This window comes from Sinohyriopsis cumingii, chromosome 3 (assembly GCF_028554795.1).
Source record: "Sinohyriopsis cumingii isolate HCF-2022 chromosome 3, ASM2855479v2, whole genome shotgun sequence".
Taxonomy (NCBI): Eukaryota; Metazoa; Mollusca; class Bivalvia; order Unionida; family Unionidae; genus Sinohyriopsis; species Sinohyriopsis cumingii.
In genome coordinates, this window is record NC_142963.1 from 135,422,840 (window position 1) to 135,443,650 (window position 20,811).

At 36.4% G+C, this 20,811-nt stretch overlaps 1 protein-coding gene across 2 annotated transcripts in view; it reads left to right on the forward strand.

The window, feature by feature from the left end:
* The window catches only part of LOC149803922 (hepatocyte growth factor receptor-like), a 222,033-nt gene that overhangs the window by 92,778 nt on the left and 108,444 nt on the right, over positions 1 to 20,811 (forward strand). For both annotated transcript variants that reach the window (XM_089953736.1, XM_089953737.1), the window contains exons 6-7: positions 14,651 to 14,741; positions 16,213 to 16,378. In XM_089953736.1, the coding sequence (XP_089809862.1) occupies positions 14,651 to 14,741; positions 16,213 to 16,378 (257 nt within the window). The remainder of the gene's footprint in view (positions 1 to 14,650; positions 14,742 to 16,212; positions 16,379 to 20,811) is intronic.

Here is a 20,811-nt window from a genome sequence, read left to right on the forward strand (position 1 = left end):
TCTTGTGTCCAAAGGTAGGATTCTGTGATGGTAACTGATTTCGCTGCGTCCTCAAAATTGAGACTTCTGAGGTTGACCGGATTCATTCTTTAAACGTGTTTGGCAACCTTCGTATATGTGACCTCAATAATGCAGAGCATCATGAGACAATACATTTCTTTGGCTTGTGCTGGTATAGACATCTGATTTTTGTTGTGAGGAAGCACAATATCAAATCATAAGCATTGCTTCATATTAAAGGGCCTGGTTATTGTCTAATGGTAGATGCACGGAGCTCATGCGTTACAAGTACTTGTTCGTAATGCTCTTGCGTGCTAGTGTGTTTGTCGGTCGTTTCACTGTATGTGGACTGTTATAGCTCAGGGGTAGAGTTACCGGCGTTCTCCTGGTTGTATACATAGAGGAGGCCTTTAACAGCCAGAACTACGACGCTCCATAGAACATACTTTGAAATTTCATGATCTTTGATGTCCATCCCTGGAATTCCTCCATGCGTGTAACTATCCTCAGCTGATTAAACCACGGCGTTTGACCTGGGAGACTCGTGTTACTTCCATCGGGGGTACTTTCATGCTTGTGAGTTTCTTGTTCGATTCGCCGCGTTCCTGCTCCTTGAGTTGAACTAGATCTATTCTGCTGCTTGGCGTTCTTGCTTTAAGATGGCGAATATTATCTCAGAGGTTTCCCGGCCGGGATATTTTGCCTTAGTAACTTGTATCGGTTAATACGGCTGTTCTTTCTGTTCCTGTTTAGGTACCGTTATAAGTTGCACTTGCGCACATGATACCTTGACAGTTGTTTTTGAATTCCTGTTTTTGTGTTGAGATGGTGGGAACAGTCCAGACAATGGACTACACACTTTTCTAAGTGATAATGATCACAGGCGTGGATAGGGTACCAATATCTCTCCATACTTGAAATACAGGTGGGCATAAACGCAAGTTAACAACTTTTGAATGATCGGGTCATTTTGGAGATGGTTTACAAGCTGATTTGTGTTGACGATAAGCAGAAAGGCTTGGCAGCCTCTTCAGCGCTTATCGGTATGAGGTTTAGCATTAAACGCTGATATGTGGTCATGCAAAAGTGCTACACATTTCTTGCACTTGATAATTGTTTCGCCTGTTGTGACTTTTGTGGTGCTACTAGCCACTTGCTCCGCCCTTGGTCTTAAGCTGCAGTTTTCCAGCTGTAAATGGGTCTGCAAACCTATTCAACAACTGTTCGATATTCGCGTTTTGCATCTTTCCTATTTGTGTTGCTTTGTGACAAAATCTGAAAAAGATTTTATAAGATTTGAGATTGTATGGTTATTGTTGTCCTTATCTTTGAATAGCCGGCATATATGATATGCTAAAGTCGCAATGATTAACATGTTACTCATAGGTATGATGTTTGAAGCCTTATCATGCTAATGCCATGAACGTGCATTGTTTGCGTCAGCGACAAGTGTTACCTGTAACAAATGTATGCCTGTCCAGTTGATCTGTTTGGACCAATATTATTCCAACACTCTCCTTCCTGAAAAAGTCAAATTCGTAAGCCGAACTTTCATGCTCAGTTATGTTGTTTTCTCGCAGTATGCTTCAGAATAAACCTTCGCTATTGCAGTAATGCAATGCAACCAAGGCCATCTGTTCATTTTCGAATGTCCTTGGCGACAACGTTGTTATTTTGAATAATAACCCAAATGATGACTCCAGTATGGCGACGGACACAGACAAGTTTTGAGATAGCAATTTCTTTTTGCCGGACAAACATAAGCAGTCGTCTCTCTAAAATTGCCACAAAAGCGCTTGAGTTTGAATGACAATAGTTCCTCTTTTGTGGTGTGATACGTCCGCGGCGGGTCAGAGGCCTTATTCAGGGCAATGGTGAGGCAGATAATGACAACATGATCGAAGTGACCTTTAATGTATATTTAGTGAAGCTTTGAGGGCATCTCAAAGTTCACGCTCGCAAACGCAAGTTTTTTTCTACAGCCGCACAGTGCAAAGGAAACCTTTTCAGATAGTTGTTGTCGTCCCTACGGTGGCAAGTGCTGGGGGCTATTAGACTGAAGAGACAAGATGAACATTTTGGATGTTGAGCTACGCATTCATAATGGTAAACATTTTCATGTATGACACCTGAAGCGAAAAGACATAGCAAACAATGGTTCAATGTAAAAATAGACATTACAATCCAGACCGCCGCAGGCAAGCTACAGATCCTACTACAGCTGGATCAGAAGTCAAAGCGTTCAAGGCTGTTGCAGTACAGGAACCTAGCAGCCTCCCACTGCGATGGATATTTGTCTCAGCCTCTAGAGCATCAAGAAATATATGGCGAGTTTATAAATAATCTTTCCAAGTATTCAGAGCTCAACAATCACATTACGGTTGAAAATATAGTTGACCTAGATAGAAATGACATAAGTCAGGCCAATAAGAAAAAAGAAATGATGAACCAGGAGATACGAGATCTCATTCAAAACCGAAATGGTGAACACTGACCGGGGCTAGATGCTGCAAACACAAATCAAGGAGCCTTTTCGCAACCAATTAAGGGATATCATGGACAGAATTATATATGAGGGTACAACCCTGGTACAGAGGCTCTTCCATGAACAGGACATGACTAACTGTACTAAGTTCATTCTTTCCCAGCATAAAAATGCACTCTAATATTTGGCTGCGATGTTGAAAATGCTAAGAAGAATAGCAGCTGCAGTACTTTCCGGAATCGCTGGGTCAATCACTTCGTTCATACTATGACAATATGATCGGCTGGCTGGTTGCAAATCTATCAGTGCTTTCATCATCATATCTGTCGCATTATTTGCCGTTTAGCATAATAAAAAGCTACCAATCCTACCAAGAGTGCTCAGCGGAGAAACCAGATGACTATAAAAGCCACCACGATGCCGCCACGACAACTGCTGTTTTCTTGTCTTCAAGGTCTTTCACTTCTTGCGCCGACCATATATTTAATGCCGCCTGCCAGCGGTGGAGCAGCGCGTAGCCAAACGTTTCATTATTCGTCTCTTGGATTTGGTGCAATATGTCTTCACTAGCATAGTCTTACGGTCATTGTCCTGATATCCTGTGCGGGTTGACATTAATTTTGTTTTCAACCACCATGTCGTTATTCGTCTCCTGAATGATGATTTTATACCAAGCATTGGTGCCAAGGTTGAGCTGCATGTCAGAAGGGATCACAAAAAGGCGACAGTAAGTACATAATTTTGTTTTGCCTTGTTATTGCATTCGGATAATTAGTTATCGACTTTGGGACGTCGTCAATTCCAGAGATTTCCGTGTTTATGATTTCAAGAAACTGGTTGTGTGAATTGTATGCCACACGGAGGAGGCTCCGAATATTTAGGTAGCCTTTGCGGATTGCCCCTAATTGCGATGAGATGCATAACACCGTGAGTTGTTAAGCCTTGCTACATGCCCAACATGAAGCACATAAACCCATTTTAGTTGATCCAGCCTTGTCATACAAAAATGTGCGAAGAGCTGTTATCAGCCTGTCTGGTCTACCCACATATAACGTTCGGTTTCGTATATAGGTGGTTTGACACGAAACTTTCCATATTCCGGGGCTATTTTTATGACCTGGTCCTCACAGGATGTAAATGGTATACATCATTTTCATGCCATTGTTCATGCCATGTTTTATCTTCCAGTTTTTCCTTCTATTCACTTAAAGTTATTACACATAGTTTCGTATTATTTTACATCAATGCTCCTTCGAAGTGCATCCAATTTTTTTAGCTCGGAATGGGTCACTTCATTTGAATAAGAATATTTCTCAACCAGTCGTAAACATGAAACGAGTAAAAAGAGCAACATTAGTTGATCTCAGCTTATCTTCACTTCGACTGGCAACACGTGATGGCTGAATTTAAATGACTTTCACCAAACTTGTTTCAAAAGTCTGCTTTTTCTGATCTTAATTGGCCATAAAATTATTCAGCCTCAACGTGGGGCAGCACATGCTTTTGAAACATGCATTTGTATGTTCTATAGGATGTGTTATTCTGCATGTACACGTCGAGGTTCAGCAAAAGCTGGTGGATGTGTGACTCACTCTGCATAGCTGTAGTTAAAGAATCATCCATCTCCATGTTTAGTGCCACTATTAAAGCATAGAACGTATGAAAATACCATCACCTCAGTTCGTGTGACCATGTATGTCGTATTGATCAAACTTCTACTTAAACCTGTAGATTTACAATAGGTGATATGCACCGTCTCAAATTCGCATGTAGAATCCTTGTTAAGTTCATACAGGATAGGACGGTTTAACACTAGGTAACACAACCTTACTTGCGTTTTTGGTCTCAGTCTGCTCTGCTCGACATCATTACAATACTCCATGGTTACCGAAACGCGCAATTGCAGGAAAAAAGTGATGCAGGATGTCATTCCAAAATTGAATTTGGACTACAACTCGGAGAATAAGCGGATCTGCATCTCTTTCTCAGCATTCAACCCATGTATGTCTTATTGAATAATCTTCTGGTTGGACCTATTGATTTAGAATAGGTGATATTCAGCGAATCAATTTCGCATGCATAGATCCTGGTAATTTTATACAAGACAGAATGGTTTAACATTTCGACTGCATTTGGTAGCACTACCTTATTTGCATTTTCACTCGCAATCTACTCTGCTAAAGCATTACCATTCTAGATGAATATTAAAACACGCAAAGGCACAAACACGTGCTGCATGATGCTATTCCCAAAATGACTGTGGAATAGAACTCGAGGACTGGGCGGATCTGCATATCTTTCCCTGTATCCAGTCTCTATGGAATCTGGAATCCTGAGTGGCTAGTACATATCTTTCGGTTTGACATAAACGATACAAACATCTTTAACGTCAAAGCAAAAATGTCTAGACTTTTGGATTAGATTTTCCACATGCAGCAACTGATCCACTGGAGTTTATCAACATTCCTGACCTCCACGTCCACCTTGATCATACAAACACAAACGAGAATAGTCTTGATGGAAACATTGGTAACTTGCTTCAAATTATTCCTTTTGGCGATGAGTCCTATAATGACAAGCGTACTGTCTCTTATGGAAAATCATATTTGCTCATATCCTGTAAATGCAGCACCCATGAGCTCTCTTTACGTATTTTACACGAAGACTGTCATTTAATATGCTAGAGTGCACTATTACCATTGCAATTAAGCACCAGTAGGCGTTTCGTCAAGACACTCTGGGTCACTGTGGTCCTGGCCATTTTTGTTTGAGGTTCAGAAAGCATCTCAGGACAATCGCTTCATATACAATTATCATCCTCCCTTTTGAGATAAGAGGTGACCGCAGTAATTTCAAAACGTATGTTTATGTAAGAAAAGTAATAGTGGATGTCACCTGGGAGCCTGACGGCGGTGGTTGTGGGTGGCATAACGTTAAATGTGGTCAAAAGATTATCGGATCCAAATTTGAATTTAACATTGTCTCCATTGTGATTTATAACTACATTGCAGCAGTGTAGCATGAGGTGCCACTCTGGGGAGTCTTTCTGTTCATAACACTTTCGAGGGAAATGTTAGTTGGTTTGCACTCTAATTGAAATACTGATAACTAGACCATTGTTACATAGAGTCAAAACGTTTGTAGGGCCAACAATTTGAAGTTAATGAGACATATAGTCGAAAGTTTATGGAGACAAATGGCAAGTTAACATGACGCGGCTATGAGAAACGTTTTTCTATTTTAAAAGTGTAGCTTGTTACGATGGACTGTTGTCTAACTTAAATACCTTATAACGGCATACTTTTGAAAAGAACAGTTCGTCTGCTGTCTTTCTTTTGCAATGAAATAAGAGGGGCTATAGCTTGGCAACGAGAAAAATGTGTGTTTATTTTCATGCTAAATGAAATACCTTGAGAGAGTTCAGTGTAGAATTGGTTAAACAATTTATGGGGACAAACGGGAAATTAATATTAGGTGTCCATTTGTAAAGGTTTGTTTTAACTGTGTGGCAAGATTTGACGGTCTGCTCACTAACTAATATGCTGACATACGTTTCGCATGTGGCGTATGTCTGTTTGTCACATCATGGATATGTTTTGGAGGGAAATGTGATGCAAAGGGTAAGATATTGTCAACTGGAACCCTGAATGTAGACATTTATTTTGATTTGCTTTGTAACAAAGCTAACCTTTTATCTCCTCCTTATGACCCTATGGTTTTACTTGCATGGTTCAAATAATCCCTCTCTACTATCCTTACGTTTAAAAGCAAAAGTATCATACCCATATTCCTTCATATCAGTAATTAATTATCTTGTATCCAACACCTACCTGTTTAATATCTATTATTCCTGTATATACTATTTTCATTAATTATCTGTTACCAACACCTAGTGATATACTGTCCACCAATTAGAATTTACTGCGAAACACCCCATTATCTACTCTCAGCATCCAGTTTTCTTCTATCCTCCAACAAGTGATTTACTATCAACAACATTCTACTATTCTACAACCGGTTATCTACTATCAAACACTTACTTGGTTGTTGTCCAAAGCTTAGTAATCTACCATCCAGCAACCCGTTATCTACTTTCTGCCATTTGAGTATGCACTACGAAGCTATATATTACACAACAAACAGTTATCTACTATTCAGCACCCAGGAATTCTACTATCCACAAAACAGTTATGTACTATCCAAAACCCTGTTATATACTATCCACATGTTCTGCTATCAATGCATAGTGATATTCTATCCATTAACAGTTATCCACTTTCCACTAACCAATTATCTGCTATCGACACATACTAATCTACTAATAGCACACTGTTTGATACTTTCCAACTACAAGTAGTAAACTATCCAACATAGAGTATCTACCAAGAGAAATAGTGATATAATATCCAGAGCCTAGTGGCATATTACCCATCAACCTGGGCTCTACTATCCACAACAAATATTTTACTATCAGCGAAAGGTTATATTCAGGAAATCATTGATTTGCTATCTAGAAAACCATTTACTAATATCTGCTGTCCAATACCGAATAATCTAATATAGACAAAACAGTTATCTACTATCCAGTGCTATGTCTACTTTCCAACAACCAGTTATTAACTATTAACTATCCAAGACATTATTATCTGCTATCAGAACGTCGGGATATAATACCTAGATCCTAGTGACATACTAGCCACCAACCCAGGCTCAACTATCATAAAAACAATTATTAACTATCCACACTAAGTTATACTGAAGCAACAGTTGATTTACTATCCACAACCCAGTTACTAGTATATGCCATCAAATAACAAGTTAAATATATTATTCACCTACCAGTTATCTACTACCAAAACTATGCCAGATTATATTCAACAGCCAGTTATCTGCTATCCAATACCTAGTTATCTAATATCTAGAATCCAGCGATCAACTGTTCTACAACCAGTTATATACTATCCACCATGTATCTACTACATAAACACAAAGTTGTATACTATCTAGTACCCAGTTACTTACCATCCAGTACCCAGTAATTTCACAGTCATACCCTTTACATATTAGCCTTACATATCAACATCCAATCATCCACTGATCCCTCAGCTTTTTATTTATCTTCACATTTTCGTCGTTGTAATGATTCAAAATCACTAATAATTTTTTCAGGATTCATTTTGTCAGATATTTTGATACCGTAATGTTTTTGTTTTTTTTTTTAAATTGCAGAAATAATGACATTAATATTTTCAAAATTCATTATATAATATATATATATTTAGAATAAAGAAATATTTATACAGCACAACCCTTATCGGAACTCCTATATAGCCAAACGACATTCTAGAAAATTCAGAGGGTACGAAATATTTATATATAATCTTGGGTCGAAGGACAATACAACCCCCATGTAGACTCCTCGATTACCAAACGATATTCTAGCAAAGTTCAGATGGCACGAAATATTTACAGTATATGCAATTTTAGTTCTATGGACAACACAACATTAACTTAATTAACTTATTTCTATGTAGGCAGCACATCATTAACTTAATTAACTTGTTCTATGGACAGCACAACATAAACTTAATTAACCTATCCTAAGGACGACACAACACCCGTATGATACTTTCTATTGCCATACGACATTCTAGCAGGTTAAGAGGATATATATATATATATATATATATATATATATATATATATATATATATATATATATATATATCTGTTAATTATAATAATGGTAGAATTTCAGAGATTATCTACAACTGAACCTTCTAAACCCATATTCGATCTTGACAGAAGAACCCCTGACTTACCGAGGAGAGCTTTAGATGATCTGAAGAAAACTCTGATGAAAAAATTCGTGACGGCAAGAAAGAATTGGTGCGTCTCATGTCTGGTCAACATTCAGAATAATGTGTAACACCTTAGGTGTTTCTGAATGTTTAATTGATGCTACAATGAATGACCAACGAGCAGCGACGATTATTATTATTATCTCGACAATCAAATATATTTTTAGAGTAAAATTTATTGTAGCGGTAGATACCGTGGAAGACGATACTTGGATTATCCGTGACAAAAGTGACCCTATCCGACTTCACACTGGAAATATTGTTACGTTAAATAAAATTTCCAAACCAGGAATGTTGACTGGTATTGACAAACTGTATTACGAACGAGCCTATCCTGTGACCGCAGTTATTTATGCGATATATTCGCTGAATGACAAACCTAGCGTTAATGATCTCAAAGCAATACAATTTTCAAAATAAATTGTGTAACCGAGCGAAGTGGAAATAAACTAACAGATCCATGACGCGAACAAATAAATAAATGGGCAGAAACAGTTAAAGATAACGGAGCGACAATCAATGATGTCGTTGAGCATGGAAAGAAACTGAGATTCCCAATAACAATAAAAAAACAATGACAGTAGAGATTTTGTATGAATTGAAATATTAATCGAAAGGAACTTCGATAAATAATATTGATCATAATGTGCATGCTTTGACTTTTGCGGTGACAATATTTCCACGAAATCAAACTGTTAAGTTCTGTAACGGTGATATGTTTGATTTTTATCAGAAATATCAGTAAAAACGATCCTGCATCCCTGTGGCTGTTTCAAAGTTCCAATGAGTGAAATTATGATCAATTTGTACAGCGTAATGGAGACATTTATTTTATAGAATCTCTCCACCAAGAACTGAAACATCTTGCATTGAAATATACCCATGACTATACTGAACAATTACTGAGTAACTGTTTTTCCGTTCCGTCGGTTGCTGCTCATTTTGCTCATAAGGAAAATTCATGAAAACCAACTCAGTTGGAATTTCTTGAAGAAATACAATGCAGTTGTGTGGAATACGGACAGGATAGATTGTGGAATACCAGATACGATTTTAAAGATGTTATCTCAGTTGATATGGTTGCATGTTATCCCGAAAGTTTTCATGCAATGGGAGAATGTTTTAACAGATTTGGACATCCAACACATGAGATGACCACAGTATCAATGTGATGTGATGTGATTTGGATTTTTAAAGTGGCTATGGCAATTTTTCATTCATATCGCTACGATGTCTGCAATGTGGCAGTTTATAGTGATGTCTAGCACTGGGGCATCATGCCGCAGACATGTAGCATGATGTCTCACCCAGTCACATTATTCTGACACCGGGCCGACCAGTCCTAACACTAACCTCTTAATGCTGAACGCCAAGCGAGGCAGCTGTTAGTACCATATTTGTAAGTCTTTGCTATGACTCGGCCAGAGGTCGAACCCACGACCTCCCTCATCCGAGGCGGACGTTTTAACCACTAGGCCACCGGAGCGGTCCCTGAGTATCAATACACGGACCATCACCAGATTTTGACCTGACTGTATTTACTTGTATCAAGTAATTTAAGTTTGCTGAATATCTCCATAGAATTTACTATATATCCAGTAGTTTTTTTTCGATTTATGCTCGATTCAAAAATATTATTATCGTTGGTTGTAAATGAAGCAGTTATATCATATAGTCCACAGAAACAAATTTGGTTACAACAGCAAATGAAATATTCTGATGATGAAAATCCTGACATGACTGGCAGAAAAATGATTGGTAAATTTACCCAAGGAGGATCATATGATCATAAACGACATTGTACAAGATTAATTATAGATGATGCAGAACTAGATTGTATAATTGCTGATGCAACATATCAAAATCCGTTTATTAGTCGAGAAACAGTTTTCTTGCTAAATGGAACTAAATTAGGTACAATTCTATGTTATATTGATGTGAGTCACCGCAGTTTACTCATTTAAGATCTTCGATGTTAGCATACGTTTCGATAAATTTATTATCGATGGTGAATAGTTTTCTAAATTTGCCTCTAGAGTCACCACATATTCATTTTATGTCAATAAAAAAAAACAGGTTTGCTAGAACAAATATATATAGGCACTGATGTATTATGAGGCGAATGGAGAATAAAACAAGAAAAGATACTTAGTTATTCTGAATCTGCTGACTTTGAAATCAAAAATATTTATTACAAAAATAATAAAATATCAAAATTAACATCAACTCCAACTGTATACGATCCTGTGACCAGACATAAGACTGTTTATCTAAACGGACCAGGAGCTTCAGGTAACAAAAAAAGTTTGATCGAATTATTTCGTGGAATTGATATTATTGTTTTAACACCTACACATAGACTCGCCAGACAAATGAACGAACGAGGAGTTAAATCTAATACTTATCACAGCTTCTTTGGATGGAAGGGAGATATGTGGACTCCTGAACGAATGGGTGATACATATATTCCAATAATTATTATTTGTAATGAAATATGTACATTGGCGCTGGAGACATTAAACTTATTTTTTGATTGGCTAATGTTGAGGAATACTGCTGCGATAATGTGTGTCGATCATGGTTAACTGCCACCTTTTGTTAAATTGTCTCCACACGATTGATTAAAAAAAGTCGTAGATTATTATGATGAAATAAAGGATAATCATAGGGCGCTTGATCCAGAATTAAATGAGTTTAAGAAATTAATCAGACTACAGCGAAATACAATTCAATGTCAAATAATGCGTGAGATAATTTCAGAAACTTCTGTGAACGATTTTTTGCAAGTGTGGAAACCAGATGATATGATAGTTGCATGCAGAAAGATAGCTCGTGATACACTTCAACAACAATTATTTTTGTTACATAACGAAAAGTTTCCAAATATACCCGTACCATTGTATTAACGCCAAGCAGATACTCGACGGCAAAATATCGACGTTGAAATTTGAGGTGAGTCAAGGAAACAAAATCTTGTGTTAAATGATATTGTTTGAGTTCCTGTTCATGTTGTTAAGATTGCATCAGCCCACGTTTGACTTTTCAAAAACAACGCCCTGAATGGAATACTACCTTCTCATTGGCCAACGTCATTTTCTTTTAACCAATGAGAGGACAGAATTCCATTCAGCGCTTTGTTCTTGCATATTAAGCGGTACCGTGGGAAAATGATTTGGCATTCCTTAAAGGTATGATATTAAGTCAAACATTTGATAGGGATACTCAGTCAAATGCCTGAGCTAAACATCACTACCACATTTATTATGCGACGCGAAATGTGGCTTGAAATAACAGCGTTTATTCTTAAATGGGTCGCGCGACAAAGGAGATAAGGGTCCTTCCTTGTAGCTATTATATAATACATGTATGACAGGTCAATTTTAAGCAACAATACGTGCCCTGTGCATCAAAGTACTTGAAAGTTCATGAACTTTAAAGATATTATAATATAATAATAGTTCATAAAGGTTCATCAGTGTGTTCATGAACTTCATGTATGATGCATCAAAATTAATGAAATGCTCATAAACTTAGTTGTGGAACTTTCATCAACATTTGTTCATGAATTCAAATGATGAACTGATCATGGACATTTTAAGAACAGTCATGCACATTCATGAACAGTGTTATGAAGTCATGAATTTGTTATCGCAAGGGTAGACTTATCATGATGTCTAGCTTGTCCTAATTGAAATAGTACTGATCGGATGCCTAATATGGTATTGACAGTAGTCATTAGACTTAAATAAAGGTGATTTTCGTCAAATAGTTTAGCCAAGCCTCCTGAATGAAAAATCATATTGCCATTGGGTTTTCACTGGAAGACTTCTTATAATGTAAATTTGATACAACATGAAAATGGTGTTGTTCAGGTGTCCAGTGTGGATATGACATTAGTAGTCTTGGAAATATTGTTATCATTCTTTCTCTAATATTGATGGTTATATCAACATGGGATTTCCACTATAGGGTTCTTGTGATGTCTGGTGGGTCATAAAGGAAATTGGTACCAATCGAACTTCTAATCTGACTGCCACAATAACCATCGCAAAAATCTTCGTACGAGTATTTCTTCGAGATAGCTGATCGTCCCATTATTGTGCTTTCATCAAAGGTCTTTGTATAAATAAGACTTCCTATAATATCTACATGTAAGAGGTTGATATGGTGCCATGATGTTATCCAATATGCTACCATAGCATCCATCTTTCAAATCACTTTACCAGTGCTGGTCCAAAATGGAAGGTGATATGAATATATGAATATAAGGTTTAAAACAAGACTTTTGTTTCAGGCTGTGTTTGTCCTAAATGAATCTGGGGCCAGACTGACATTCAATATGTTCGTCACAGCAACTAATTTGAAAATATTGCTAGCATTGAAGACTAGCGTTGCTGGTTTTATCACTCAGCATTTAAATGAACGAAATGGTTTTATCTTTAATTTCTGGATTTATGTTCAGCCAGAAGCGCATAAGTCTCTTCAGGAAACATATTTATACTACTGTTGGCAATCTTTTTCTGGCATAAGACAAGGCAATTGATTATTTGAGGACAAACTGTTCTACATGGACAGTTCTCTCTCTCTCTCTCTCTCTCTCTCTCTCTCTCTCTCTCTCTCTCTCTCTCTCTGTCTTTCTCTCTTTTAAATCGGTAAAGCTTTAGGAAGACAACAGAGATTTAAAATTATTTTCTGTTAAAAGCCTTTGGCGCAATGCGAATATATATATGTGTGTGTGAGATATTGTCTCCATCAAACGAGGCCCCCTGACCATTAGAGCTGGGAACCATGTTAAAATTTTTACCGCATTGTTTTTTATATTACCGCAATACGTACTACGATATATCGCAATTTTATTAAGGACCAGCGTAATGTACTGATATTTAAATGCCTGGCCCTTTTTTTAAGGATTTCCGACCGTCAATAGGTAGGCAAATATCTTGCTCTAATTTATAGCTAATTAACATCAATTCTATCGATTACGTGTATATTATATGAAATTAAAAAAATATCTTGTGATAAAATAAATAATATATGCATATATATTATTTTCTGTACAAGTTGTAGCCTAAAGTGAGTTAATTAAGCTTACACGGCAGCTGACACCATGTAAAAGACATTTGATATTTGAGAGATCCTTGATATAATATAAGAGTTGACTGCTGCTGCAATTTATAACTACCCAATGAGTACAATAGGCAGGAAAACTGAAATGGGATGCTGGTACCTGGCAAGATGTTTATCAAAGAGAGCCATTAAACATAAAATACACTAACTCAACACAGGGGGATATATTTAGTGGACATGGGCATTGAAGGAAGATCAAAAATGATAGTAACTACTCTTTATAATATTCTAGAATGACTTAAAGTCTTAAAAAGGAATATATGTCCTTGACTCGTTAACATACGCTAGAGAATAACAAGGATATGAAATTTAGTTCTGTGACATTTTAATCCTAAAGTTGAACAATTTTTTATTTATTCTGAATATCTTCCAGAACATTCCATTTGGCGACCATGTTGGCATGCATGACACGTGTCAAACATGTGACAAACTAATCGTGAATTGTGACAAATAAACTGTTTTGTAAAAAAAACCACAAAACTCATTATTCATATTTTGAATTGTTTTGTCACTTAAAACAAAAACATGATGGTAAAGCGCTAAATTCACAACAAGCTTACTCAGGAATTTCCATACATTCGTTACAGACAGAAACAACCGTAGTGTATTTTCTCAGTGTGACCACTTCATGAAAGGCCACCATGTCATCGTTTCACAGTATGACCACTTCATGAAAGCCACTATGCCATCGTGATAGCAATGAAAATAGTATATTTTCATAATAATGTTCACCTCATGAGAAACTGTTCCACATTATTAGTTCAGCATTTTGTTGTTTAGAAAAAGTGCACTCACAAGAGGAGCACCATTTTAATTTTTCGATTTATCCGTACAATTTGTTTTATCCACACATACAGCAAGTCTTCAAGAGAGTCCACCTTTACGTGTATTATGAAGTCCTACGCTAGTGCACAATTTATAAAGGGCACTCTAAACATTAAAAAGTTTATCGTCGTAAGATTATAAAAAGTGTTATAGAAATATCCTGTATGAAAAGGTGTCTGTCACCAAGGAGCATCAGCTAAGACTGTATTAGCCTCCATGCTCCAAATAATGCATAGATGCATTAAAATACCTCAGTAAAATAAACACTTGATTATACCAAATAACTGAAACAAACCTTTATTTTCACTAAGTCACCAAATCTGATAGTATCTTTTTGCATTGTTTGCTATAGATGCGGGCTGCTGGATGAATGTGGGAATCAAGATGTTGGTAATTTTCCTCGTTTTTTTCCAGTTGGGAATGGACATCAGGATCACATAACGGTAAGGCCTACAACTTACACCAGTCTACACTTTTGTGGAAGTCGTCTGCTTCAGAGATAAATGTTCGATTTATTATGGATTTAGATTTGATGAATTCAAATATAACAAAACAACTGATTGGTTACTGTTCTAAGAAAGCTATGTTTTTACATTTTTCGTCTATGTATATTGCATAGATATTTGGATTTTGATCATAAATTGCAAAGCTAGGTTTTTTCATGTGTTTATGGTTGATTTACATGATAACATTGTACCTGTCATGTTTATGTAACACTTTAAAAAGCAGCAACAATTAATATCAATAACATTTATTATGAAACAAAAGGCAAAAAACTATTATATATGTGAAAGTGCACAGTTTAGTCCTTATTCAGTGTCTACTCTACGCTTTTTGACTTGTCTCTTGTTGGTGTTGTTGTTGCTGTTGTTGGGTTTAACGCCATTTTTCAGCACAATATAGGCTATACATGGCGGACAGTATTAATGCTGGAGGAAGAACCCAGGAAAACCCCGGAAAGAACCACTGACCCAGGAGAAGCTACTGGCAAGCTTTCTCACATACCAACATATGCCGGACCCGAAACTCAAATCCATGCAGACCGAGGTGAAATGGCAGTGATCCATAATGGTGAGCGCTTTAGACCACTCGGCCACTCGGGGCCTTGGCTTGTCTCTTGTATTCGTTAGATGGAGCATCTTGCCACTATCCAGCAATTGCCTGCAAGAATTGACGGGCTACATTTGCCATGATAGGGTTTCTCCATTGTTGCAATGTTATGGTGAAATCGCTTGCTGTGCTTGTCGCTCACTGCTCTGCATTTCAGTGGTCAAAAATTCTAGATGAATTTGAAACAAAATGTATCTTTAGTGACATGTTGCAACGAAGGCTTCTGAATGCCTTGTGGGAGGTTTCGCACCAACTCCCACTAGTGCTTTGCCTTGTTGGTTCCAAGAAAATTTGTTGCCACTAAGTGGATGGCTTTCCATGCTGCTTTTCCTGGCCACGTAGGGCACCATCAAATGCATCATCTCGAAGACGATTACCAATCTGAGGACCAACAAGGACACCTTCCTTTATCTTAGCTTCACTTAACCTTGGAAAGTTTCAATGGAGGTGCTTGAAAGTTGCTTGTGTTTAGTTAATGGTCTTGACAAAGTTCTACATCAGACCCAGGTTGATGTGCAAGGGTAACAACAAAATCTTCGTTGAGTCAACAATAGTGTCCATGCTGACAATAGTTTTATAGCCAACACGTATCAAGGATAATTTAAACACTAACAGGTTAAAAAGAAGCAGAATACTTTACTTGAATTCATGGAAAAAATAGCTTTATTCAACTGTACGCTAGTGTATGCGATAGACTCTTGTTTAATAATAATAATAATAATAATAATAGCTAATAACAGTTCCAAATTAGTGGCTCTCGAATGTGTACTGGAATGCTAACATTCAGTGATTTTGTGTTTTCAGTTACCTTATTCGTCAAAACATTATATCCCCGACCAGCAAATGCATGACTGTGTGTTTAGCAGTAGGAATGTCAATATCAAGACAAAGGCAAACATAACATCTGACGGGATAAGAACATGTGCTGTTCCGCGTTCCAACCAGATTACATCCTTCCAAACAGGGAAAGGTTGGTACTGATAATCCTATGTTGTATTTCAAAAGTGGCAGCTTGATTTACATTAATATAACTGTAAAATATAACTGTAGCAGAGTATTGGAAATGAAGTTTTAGGAATTTCTAGACTTCAGGCCTGCATCTATTGAGACAAATAGCAAAATTTCTTTAAATTTTACCGGCCCTCATTAAGTATTGATGGTTTTGGTGTATTGAGTGGCAACAATTTTTACCACTGAGGCAATTGAATTGTTGCAGGGCATCTACTTGAGGGAAGTACGAATTGTGTAAAATGGGCAATACAAAACAACCATTCTTTACAGTTATGGAAAAACATTTTACATTATTTAAGGCACACAGAACCACTTAATGATGAAAAGTAATGTGTATTAAGGCCATATAATTAACTGAATATTTTACTATTTCTCTTGCTGGAGACCATTTCTCCGCCACAATTTTTATATCTTTTGCAAATTACACAATATCCACGTTTGCAAAGAAAAGGTTAGCTCTTGCCACTGCTATTCAAACTACTATTGAGTCCTACTGATTAAAACAACAGAACATGCTCAAATGTAACATATTTTTAATATAATTAATATATTTGTTGTTATGATTTAATTGTCAATCACCATCATCATCTAGTAGCTTAGGTATTTTGCTCTCTAATGTGACTAACGTTTAATCAAATTTTACATACATACAGAATATGGTATACTGCTCCAAACAATGATAAAAAGAATGTGCCAACATTATTGGAAACAAAACATAGTAGTCTTTATTACAGCTCTAGTGTCAACAAGAACCATTTGGTAAGTTTCTGGTTAAAGTGTTTCACTTCCACATATTTCCTAAACCCTGTGGTGGAATCACATGATATTTGCTTTGTGTCATCGTACAAGTTGTTAAGCTTGTAGTTAAAGTCTTTCACTTCCATATATTTCCTAAGCCCTGTGATAGGTTTGCATAATATTTGGCTTGAGATATTATTAAGCAACAACAAGCTCTACAACATATTTGCTCGCTCCATTTACCCTGGTTTGAACGTCATTACATTTTTTTTTTTACATTTTTGGTTAAAGAGGTTTCATTCACTTTATGTTTAATTATTATTTGGATATATTTTCTTCGTATTTAAGATGAATCATTCTAAAGTTGTTTTATTCTGCAACATGCTCATTTACCCTTTGATCTGCACTCAAGATTACGTTTATAGCAATGCTTTCCTTGTGGGCTAAACATGCAGACCCATGCGCTGGCTTCATTGTCTTGAGATTAAAAAGGTCATTACTGTTGGCCAAAAAATAAAACTATAGCCTTTGCAAATTATAACTGGTAGATAGAGAAACAATATTAACGTGACCTTTTGTGCTAAAAGGAAAATACATTATTGACAGTGAATGAGAGAAGTCATCTGTAAAACCAACACCTGCTTCTGAATATTAAAATAATTGACAAAAAGAAATATGTGTATCTTTTATATGAGCCACGATACTGATAATTGCTATTTTTTCAAGTTCAGGTGAGAAAATTAAGAAACGCCCTAAAACAACATTTATTGTTACTCCTCCTACATGGATGTTCCCATCAGCTTGGAATATTCAGTAAATGTCTAGTTGGATCGAAACGATAATGGTGCCAATCCAATACGGCCTCCATGGAATCCATTGTAAACATATTATCACTCTTCCTCCTAAATGTATGTATACAACATCGCCACCAAGATAACCATCAATACAGTCTTGTTAACACTACTACTCCTGAAAGGACTGTAAGGTCATATATAAAATTATGTATGGTTATGGTTATATTGACAAAGAATATGGTCGTTAGGCTTGTAAAAACATTTTTGTGTGTGGGGTGGTCTTTTTTGTTGCTATGGATATATGTAAAGGAATCATAAACTACAAAATAAGCATCATTTGCGTTATGAAATTAATTTGGATCGTAATTACATAACTTTGTTAATATTTGTTCCTGAAATTTTCTCTCCAACTTGTGTTGCTGTTTCTCATTTCCAAAGTATATAGGCTCGAGTTGGAAACATGTAGGGTCAAGTCGAGTAACCAGACTGTTATTTAACCTCATATTGCCGTGTGATTTTTGGTTAAAGACTTCTTGGTCATAAATGAAACTGGCGTTGATCTGATGTCCAATATGGCCAACATGATATCCAACTTGTAAGTATTGCTATTACTACTCCTTCTCAATGGATGATCATATCAACATAAGGATTTTCACTCAAAAATGTCTTAAAATAACTAGTTGGCACTAGACTAAACTGGTGCTGATCTGATGTTTACATGGCCATCTTAGCAGCTAGCTTGAAAGTCTTGACATTCCTCCTGAATGAATGGTCAAATCCAAATTGGATTTCACTAAAAGATTTCTAATGATGTGAAACTGTTCCTAAATGAACATGGTGCTGATGTGACGTGCAACAAGGCAACTACAGTGGCCATACACAGTAGATTTAACACTAGTGTATATAATGATAGCATATTTACTTTTGCATACATTATTCATCTGATGACAGGCATATTGATGACATGAATGCCAACATCCATTTAGTATGTTATCAAACTCACTACCACTTTTCAACAAAAGATTAGACAGGTCTTCTCATTCCAGAAATAATGGAATGTGCATCCATTGGCAGAAAGTGCAGACCATCAGATTGGGGTCTCTGATCTCACAGTCAACTGTGTGATTGCGGAACTCCTGTTCAGTTGTATCAGAGAGTAAATGTGAGACAGAGCTGTTCACAGTTATTGTTGGACAGTAGATCAAGGACTGTGCTGTTTGCAGTTAGCATGGAACAGCATATCTAAGACTAAGCTTTTAACATTTTTAATAAGACAGCAAATCTGGCACTAAACTGTAGCAAACGGGACGGCAGATCTAGGGCTTTTCTGTATGCAGCTAGCATTGGGCAGCAAATCTAGGACATGGTTGTTTGTAATTGTTATGGGACAGCAGATCTTGGACTATGCACTTTGCAGTTATTACGGAACATCAGATCTGGCATTGGACTATTTGTAGTTTTCGTGCGTTCTAAATGGACATACGCAATGTGAAGATTGTTAGAACATTTTATTAATCACAGTGTTGACGTGTCTAATCAAACTCCATATCAAGCAATAGTCGTTACCGAATTTGTCCATTAAATGGCAGCCATTACACGGTGTTAGTTTTTGTACCAGTTCCACGGCTTGTCATTGTTGAATATCGACCATGGTCCTAGTTTCCCTCTTTTTGCAGCCTTTACAGATTACAGGCATAGTTCTAATTAAATCCTAACTTCACATTTTTTAAATGAAACAAATATTTATTTTTCTTATTAAACCATCTCTGAAAGTCTTTCCAAAGACTGATAGATCATGATTTGTAATCTATAGTATTATTTGTTTGTAAATATGAAAATTATAATGAATCTGTGCCTGTATGTAAATTAGATTTACCAATTAGAAAAAAATATAATTTTATTTGCAGCTGATAATGTAATATATTTTCAGCGTTTTATCAAAATCTAATGTATAGCTTAAATTGGGGGTGGGGGAATTTTGAACATTAATTTCAACAGGAAATAAAGGAAGGGTACTGATTTCCGAGCTTGACATTGCAACAAATATATGTTTCTTCTAACTGAAAATAATTCTAACATATCAATTATTTTTAACAATTTGGAAAAATAATCATTTCATTTAAAGCACCATAGTATATTTTTGCAATATGTAGGATCTATTCTCGCGACGATCATTGGAATGAGGAGGGGATTATCACAGTCACTGAAAAGATAATGAAATTTTATAAAATCTAGGACTTAAGAAAGAAATAAAGGTAAAGATAAGCAATTAAGATGCATTTATCAATGTGATGTTAGCGATATTGAAGTAAATCATGCAGTTGCATATTCTAGAATGGAGCCTGTGTTGGGCAAGTTAAAGATGGTAAGTCTGCTTTAACTGGTTAACATCATTGATCTTTCGGAGGAATATCAATGGGGTATGAATGTTGCACATACGAATCTGAGTAATTGCATTTGAATAACAACGACAATAATATACAAAATGCTCAACAAAAGTTTTCAGTTTTAGGTTTATACAGATTTTAAAATGAAACATTACTTAAATATTGATTCCGTTGAATGGCTTTTGACTGGTGCTTTAATAGGTTTGTTTCTTCTATATCCAATATTAAACAGCTTGTAGATAGCATCCAGTCTTAAAATAAAATCGGAATTGCGTCATATATCAGATAACGTTAATACGGAGTGTTCCTGGAAAGCTTTCACATAATGTTCAAAGACGTAGCAAGCATAGCGTACCTAAAACTGATTTTTGCATTTCCATTTGCTATATTTTTGCCATTGCCATGGCTATTCAGGTGTTTTTCTTCATGTTTCTTTTCATAACCCTTTGTCTTTTATTTTCGTTTTGGTTCCC